Source organism: Malus sylvestris, chromosome 13 (genome assembly GCF_916048215.2).
Source record: "Malus sylvestris chromosome 13, drMalSylv7.2, whole genome shotgun sequence".
NCBI classification, from domain to species: domain Eukaryota; kingdom Viridiplantae; phylum Streptophyta; class Magnoliopsida; order Rosales; family Rosaceae; genus Malus; species Malus sylvestris.
This window is the reverse complement of record NC_062272.1, coordinates 8,823,697-8,831,683: the sequence shown is the minus strand read 5'-3', so window position 1 is coordinate 8,831,683 and position 7,987 is coordinate 8,823,697. Positions and strand designations below refer to the sequence as shown.

The window sequence follows — 7,987 nt, the reverse complement described above, 5'->3', positions numbered from 1 at the left end:
CAGCCTGCCGCTATTCTCACCCACTAGGTGATCAAAAGTACGTCCAGTACTCCAAAATTATACATGAGCATCACTCATGTCAATTATACATAAACATTCATGAGCATCACTCATGTCAATCATACATATCATACATAAACATTCATGAGCATCACTCATGTCAATCATACATAAACATTCATAACCATCATTCATGTCAACATTCATGAGCATCACTCATGTCAACATTCATGAGCATCACTCATGTCAATCAACATAAACATTCATGAGCGTCACTCATGTCAATCAACTTCGAAAGCTTCATTTACAAAGCTCCAGCTTCAAAAGTTTCATTTACAAAAGCTTCACTTGCAAAGCTTCACCTACAAAGCTTCAGTGCAGGGTATACAAGTATCGCCTCCGAACAACCGCCACTTCGGCCCATACATGGATTCAATTTGAAGTCTCCAGCCAACAGACTCTATTGACCGAAGACTTGGGAGACTACATTATGTACCATATATTGGGCCTCAACTGGGCCTCATGAAAAATACTTGGGAGACTTAGCCCATTATTTATGTATTGAGGAGCGAGCCATTGTTTTATAAAATGGACTCCCTCACCATCATTAGAGAGCATCAACTCTAGCCCATCACTTATGTATTGAGGAACGAGCCCTTATTTTATAAAAATGACTTCTTCACCATCATTAGAGAGCATCGTCGCCAGCTGAGCAACTGCTTCACTGTGAGCATCACTCCTAACCCATCACTTATGTATTGAGAAGCGAGCCCTTATCTTATAAAAGCTACTCCATCACCATCATTAGAGAGTATCGCCGCCTACTGAGCAACCGCCTCGCCGCGAGCATCAACTCTAGCCCATCATTTATGTATTGAGAAGCGAGCCCTTGTTCTATAAAAGGGACTCCCTCCCTTCAACGCCGCAAGCCGAGCCAACCAGGGCAACATAAGCCACAAGCCGAGCAGCCTCGCAACATGTGCTACTTCTAGTTGAGCATCATTTCAGATTGAGCACCGCCTCATATCGAGCATCAGTTCAAGACAACATCTAGTTACTTCGGCCCACACATGGACTGAATTTCAAGTCTCCAGCCAAAAGACTCTCTTGACTGAAGACTTGGGGGACTACTGTTTGTACCATACTTAGGGCCTCCGTATTTAGATCTCGTATAAATACTCAAGGGACTCAAATGTAATTATGTAATAAATGAAAGGGCAAATATGTAATAAGCGATGAGCCCTTATTCTATAAAAGGACCCCTCACTCTCCTCATTAAGGGAGGCCAGTTCTTAAGCCTCCTCACCCTCTCAAGCCTCTCAGATTGAGAAGAGCTCTCTCACCCTCAGAAGCTCTCTCTCTCCCTTTTCAACATCTCAGAGAAATACAATATCAGTGTGGACGTAGCCCAAACATTGGGGTGAACCACGATACATCTTGTGTTCTTTACATTTCTTATAGATTCACGGTCGGATTTACATTGTTCCAAGACCTCTGGTTTTATGCATCAACAATTTTATTAATCAATAAATAACAGAAGAAGACAAAAATAATAAAACTTTCATAATGTCAATATTGTCTTCCTCTCGTTAGAATTTCAAAAGAAAACGTGTGATGTCACGTAGAGGCAAAGGCAATCAATGGAAAAAAACTTGGAAATTTCATGGTTGGTCTCTACCTTCTAGAAGATATAAAAGTCAAGAAATCCCTTTTGATATAAGAGCCCAATGGACATCCTGGTCTCGACACAGCTTTCCCTTGATTCGCTTCTCTTATAAGATCAGCCAGTTCCTATTCCAATCACCAGACCAGACCACTCACAAGATCGCGGGATTTCATCGCACTCAAAACTCACCTGCAGAAGCAGAGATGTCGAAGGTCGAAGAACCGGCGATGGGAGTCCCAGTATACACGGTACAGAATCCGTACCAAGCCGGAATGATCCCGCCAAACGCTGTCTACGGCGATCCCAAGGGCGTCCCTATCCAACAGACCATTTACAGAGACACTCCCGCTCCCTTCAACTGCGCTTACTGCGGCGATACCGGACTAACCAAAGTCAAGTAAATTACAAATTTTGATCCTTTTGGGCATTTGGGATTTTGGGATTGATGTTATTATTCTTGATTGTTTGAAGTTTGGAACTTGAGATTGGTTTGTTGAATTTCCAGATCAAAGCCGAGTGCGGCAGCTGTTGTGGCTTGTATGATGCCTATGATGCTTGGATGTTGTTTTCTTCTGCCTTCCTGTGACTGCCTCTGGCATAAGTATCATTACTGCCCAAACTGCCAAGAGAAGGTAACATCACTCTCTATATTCAGGAGAATCAGGAACCGTTTTGGGAAATGCTTCTGTAGGAATCACTTTTGCTAGACGTGCTTTTATTAGAAACATGTTAGAATATTTTACTCATAAGGACCTCTGCTAGGTGAGATTTTCTGGTAGAGCAGTGGCGCTTCTGCTGAAAACGCTTCTATGACCCATAAGCACTTTTAATTTTTGTACCAAACACAGTTGAAAACTCTTTTAGCCTATTTAGAAGCATTTGCAAACAGGCCCTATGACTACTCTTTGTACACTCAAATTTTTTTGTTTTCTTTATCATTGTTGTTTACACATTTAACATGGATTTGTATTGTAGGTTGCTGATTTTGAGAAGTCGGACCCTTGTCTTGTTGCGGATCCTTCAAGCTGGACAGAGCGTAGCTATGCACTGCCTGCATGATGTATTTCACACTTTGTATGCGGCTTCTTCTCTGTTTATTTGGACCCCATATACATTTTAAGAATTGTTAGTACATATATATTAGTTTTAAGATGTTGTGTTGAACCATGTACGAGTTTGGAAAAATGGTGGCTTGGCTGCATAATAATACGGAGTGACAGTATTTTACAGTATGTTCAAGCTTTTAATAAAATGCATTTGCCAATCTCAAATGTGCATTTGATTGTATTGCAAGTACCTACGCTTTAGATGTTGCAAATGCACCTGTGTACACTATGTGAGAGTTGTGAGCTTTTTGAGGAGCCATGCTATACTGGGTTGATCAAATAAGGTATCAGTATTTAGTTATCTGGTTCCTAATCAAAGCATGGACACCCTTTAAAGTGTGGAATTGCTTTTAACATTGGGCACCCTTTAGACGTGCATTTGCTAATTTCATACGTATATATGATTGTACTGCAAATGTTTTTGTGGGAGTTGTGAGTTGTTTGAGGGGGCATGCTAGGTTCATCAATAAGGTTCCGAAATTTCAGTCATTAGGTTCCTAATCAAAAGTTTGGATGAAAACCCTTTTCCAGTGTGGTGCTTGTTTTAGTCTAGAACCAGGCCTCTGAGGTCTACTGTTGAGGGTCTAGTTCTCAGCAGGGTTCTGTTACACTTTTTGTTCAACCGCGTCGGCTCTCATTTTTCAAAATGATTAGGCTCCTCTTCTTATGAACTCTTTCAAACTGCTCTCTAGATTGGACGAGAAACTTTTAGTTGGGACTAATAGAATTGTTTGATATTAGGCATCCATGAAAAGCAATATTGTTTTTGGGATTTAGATTGCAATCATCATGTCTAGTTCACGTTTGGATGCAATTTGTGATGCTGGATTATGTGAAACTTCCTGCCTCGTTCTGATCGACATGGTGTCCTGATGCATGAAAATCATGGGGCCTTGATATGTGGACATGTGCTAAACAATCTGTGGTAACGCAGTGGGCCATGAGTGAGCCCAATCCAGTGAAAAATGGATCAACCCAACGGACTTCGGCATGCAAGTGCACACGTAGAACACCCCCCTTTCATTTCCCATTTCTCATTTCGAGCTTCGAAACCCTCATCCGCTTCTCTCTCTACCCTTGAGCCCAAAGCCGTAAGGGCTCCTTATCTCTAACCTTCATCCATCTCTACTTTCTTGCCGTGCCACCATAGCCTTTTTGTCCAAAGCCGTAACTGATGTTCGAACTACAACCTGGAACCCCCAAACTTCGGGTTTGAGAAATGAAAAACGGGAACTCTTAGGCCATAGCCACAACCCCAGATACATCACATCTCAGCACAGCCATCACTGGGATCTTTGTCCTTCATGGTAGGTAAAAATGCTCACTCTCCTTCGACGATTTTTTTAATGATTTATGAATATTATGAATTTCTTGATCAGTTTGATCAAGCCTTGTTAGGGTACTGTTTGCCACTTTTTCTACTGCATCTCCCAATCAGCTTTTGCTGGTGCATGAGGATATTCAAAAGGATGTGGAATACACTCCCACATTGGATTTTGATGCTCTGGCGATGATGGATTGTAAAAATTGAGTAGGAATCGCACCTAGGCCTCTGAAAATTGTTCCTCATATTAATAAGGTGATGCACAAGCTTTGGAAAATATTGTCGTTGGGGACAATACATAATATCATGAGTATTCAAATTGCAAATACCAAAAACTGTAGGTGCTCCTTGTGAGAATCCAAACCAATCCATTGCTACAATGCTCTCAAAATCAACAAATTGTTACCTAAAAATATTTAAAATCGAGTAAATAAAAAAAAATATATGCAAAAATAATTAACTAAGTATTGATAAACATAAATTATTTAAAACAATCATTGGCAACGGTGCCAATTTCTTGATAGGAATTTTTACCACCTGCAAAAGTAGGGATAAAAACATTTTAAATACGTGTAAGAGTACAAGGTCGTTGTAATATAGATGGCTCTAGCAAGGTCGTTCTCCACATGGATTGAATGAATAATTTGTATCAAACCAAATTTTAATTAATTATTTAAAACAAAGTAATTATTTAAAACGAAGTTTGAGAAAATGTTGATTTTTTGATTTAAAATAATAAAAACGAATTTAATAAAAATAATTGAAGAAATTAGCAAATTAAAGAAAACAAAAGAAAATAGTTTTTGAAAATTAAATTGTAAAAGCACTAGGGTTCCTTAACAATCATACGTAGTTCTTTCAATTACTTATGAATTACACATGTATACTTTGAAGGTTAGGTTTTCCTAATATATGCCTACTTGGACCTCCAACATAGAACGTATATCAAATATGCAATCCGTCTGTGGTATTCAAATCAAATCTAAACATGCATGACTCATTAAGCTTTGTGAAACCTTTTAAAAAAACATACAACCTTTAAGACATGGTATTCATCCTAAGTGAACTTGCACATATTAACCATAAGAAGCCTTGGTCAATTTCAAGGACCGACCTCCGATCAAAATTGCATCAAATTACTTTTCTAAAGATCCTAATTGTAGCTAAGCATTAAGACAATTAGATAGTTTAAACTGGTGATTAATAATTCAAAACTGCATGCATAATATCATAAGTAAATTGAAAAAAACTACATAGTTTTGATAAGGCTCGTGGCCTCGCCCTAGCAAACAGAAATTAGTTACGAAAAATCATAAAATAAAATATTATTAAAAATAAGTATAGAAAACACCTTGAAAATAAACTTGAGTCGTCAAAAACTCCAAAGTAATGCGTTCTTCCCCCCTCTCTCTATCTCCACACTAATGGCTAAAAAGCCTTATTTATACTACTACATAATTAAAATCCTTACTAGAAAATGTCTTCTAAAAACTAGGAAACATAATAGAATAAGATAACTATGAAATACATTCATATTCTAACTTTGGGAAATCTACCCAGCCACAATTAGCCACTTTTTGGACTTCCAAGGTTCCAAAATAAGCCCACCAAGACCTTAATTAAAGCTTGAGATGTCCCGAACATAATTGCAGAAGGCCTTGAACCCAAAAGACATCAACTTAGACGCCAAAAAGCCCAAATAAGTCTAAAACGTCACTTTGACGCGCTGCTTCTTTATTTCATCATCATAAATAAATCGCTCAGTAGAAAATTATGAAACTTTGACATGAACAAGTTGAGAGACACATGAACGTCCTCCAATTTGAATCACTCCAAAATTTGTTCGTTTCATCATGTTTTGCTCCAGAGGAAATCGAATATCCTACATTGAAAATATATAATAAAGTATCAAAGTTCACACAAAATAACCAATAAATTAATAATAAGATAAGGGTAAAATATATAGTATAATATCGCCTCATCATAACTTGATAACATTATATGGTAACTTTTTTATTTAAATCATTACAATTCATGTTTATCAAGGTCTAGACTACAAGAAAAGGAAGTAAATAAATGAATTCCAAATGATCCCGAGTTTGACTACAAGATCCTAAGAAGAGTAAGCCTTCCCTCTTCTCTTCACTGGCTCTGATCGGCTCTTCGCCATCTAGTGTTGTACCGTTGTAGTATGTTCCACCGCTTGGATTGTTTGGCCATCATGACTTCAAATACGTTGAGCACAATGTTTTCAAGGTTTTTTTAGACAATTTAATTAGACCTTTGATCAGATTCAAATCCTTTCCTTCAAATATAGTTTTTTATATACCACCTCGAATCTATAATCTATGCAAAATGGAGCATATATCGGAATACCAAATTGCTGCTGTTGACCAAAAAATCACAAAACATTCGATAAGTCACCACACAAACAAAACAAGAATTTAAGCAATTTCTTTTTGAAAAATACTAGGAAATTAAGGTTATGTTGCAGACTACAGCGACCCATGCTCACCATGGCTGTAGGAATGCAACGAATCTGTACGACCTGACCGACTCTTAAACACAAAACAGTGATTAGAAACATAAATTCCTCCTACATTAGTTTTCAACAAATCAACAAAAATGTTCTCATTAATGTAAGAGTTTTAAATACTATAGAGACAAATTATTAAGAGAACTCGTTTTGAATTAAGAGGTGGTTAAAACCTCTTAGGACTCTATAATAGGAGGAGCAGTTGCCGTCAAATATATGCACGTCTTTGGCCTCTCTTCTCAAGTTATAGTGTTTGCAATGTACGATAGTTCTATTGAGAAAAAGAACTGTAAGGAACTGAGAGAAGAGAAGATTGAAACAACACCTCATTCACGATGAGTTCTTCAGCAGGTACGTACGAACTGACATTAATTAGGGTTTACTTCTGATCAGACGTTCTGATGCTAATTAAAGCATAGTTTAATGGCTTTATTGATTTCGATAGTTGCTTAGTGACATCTATATATATAACGCTTTTAATTAACTGTCATAAAAATATCAAGAAAAACAATCAAATATGTACCTTCTTCTTCCTGGAGAGTTCCTTAATTAAGAACCTCTTATCCTGGTGGAAAATGGCGTGAGATCCCATGGAAGAAGAGGTCCAGCATGAGAGAAAAGAACCTGTCTCGATAGCCAAGGAGACTGCCTGTATACCACACAAGGATTCTTAATTAAACCTTAGGAAATTAGCTAGCTTAGCTAACCAAGCACCAGGATTCTTAAACCCTAGCTATCCCTAGCAAGCTACCTAGCGAGCTCTGCCTGTATATATATGTTGCAGAGGCCTTTGGGAGGCTGCAGGCAAGTCATCCTTGGCTACAAGAACGGCTCTTTATCCTCATGCAGGACCTTTCTTCCCTCATCAGTCATCATATTATATAATTAAGCATATATCTATTCGTCTTGTCCAATGCAAATGCCCCTGAGTGATGAGACCTCTATTTATAGCCAATGAGCGTCTACTGCAGGATTTTTTGTTTTTGAGTTTTTTTTTTTTTTTTTTTTTTGAGAAACACTGCAGGATTCATATATCACTATATCATAAGTAAAAGTAGTATTCTGCATGATCCAACCTTCAAAGTTATACTGTCGTGGAATATATTCTCGTTGGGGGGGGGAGGGGATTTGCATGGCCCAACGTAGGCCGCCCATGATGGGTCACATATATCTCTATCTGTTGATAATATGCAGATAAGGGGATTCATCATTATTTCCTACCCCCTAAAAATGCTCTCCCCATCAATTTCCACTCATTATCTCCGAAATAAAAAAGCACGGCTCACATGTCACTCTGCTATTCCTCATTCTCATACTACGCACTCTGCCTGCCTCTTGGCCATTTCCAAAGGCGC

At 38.2% G+C, this 7,987-nt stretch overlaps 1 protein-coding gene and 1 long non-coding RNA gene across 2 annotated transcripts; one reads left to right on the top strand and one right to left on the bottom strand.

Annotated features, from left to right (window-relative positions):
• Positions 1 to 1,714: 1,714 nt before the first annotated feature.
• On the top strand, positions 1,715 to 2,898 carry LOC126597316 (GSH-induced LITAF domain protein-like). The gene is made up of 3 exons (XM_050264102.1): positions 1,715 to 2,063; positions 2,172 to 2,298; positions 2,642 to 2,898. The coding sequence occupies exons 1-3, from the start codon at positions 1,870 to 1,872 to the stop codon at positions 2,723 to 2,725; spliced, it is 405 nt and encodes a 134-aa protein (XP_050120059.1). The 5' UTR covers positions 1,715 to 1,869; the 3' UTR covers positions 2,726 to 2,898.
• Positions 2,899 to 5,409: 2,511 nt separating this feature from the next.
• Positions 5,410 to 7,382, bottom strand: LOC126597318 (uncharacterized). The gene is made up of 2 exons (XR_007614211.1): positions 7,156 to 7,382; positions 5,410 to 5,978 (listed from the first exon to the last, which is right to left on the bottom strand). It is a non-coding gene; the product is annotated as an uncharacterized LOC126597318 (long non-coding RNA).
• Between the last annotated feature and the right edge of the window lie 605 nt (positions 7,383 to 7,987).

Coding starts and splice junctions, on each gene's coding strand:
- LOC126597316 (XM_050264102.1), top strand. CDS start 1,870: ATGTCGAAGGTCGAAGAACCGGCGATGGGAGTCCCAGTATACACGGTA. Junction 2,064..2,171: donor ACCGGACTAACCAAAGTCAA/GTAAATTACAAA, acceptor TTGAATTTCCAG/ATCAAAGCCGAGTGCGGCAG. Junction 2,299..2,641: donor GCCCAAACTGCCAAGAGAAG/GTAACATCACTC, acceptor TTTGTATTGTAG/GTTGCTGATTTTGAGAAGTC.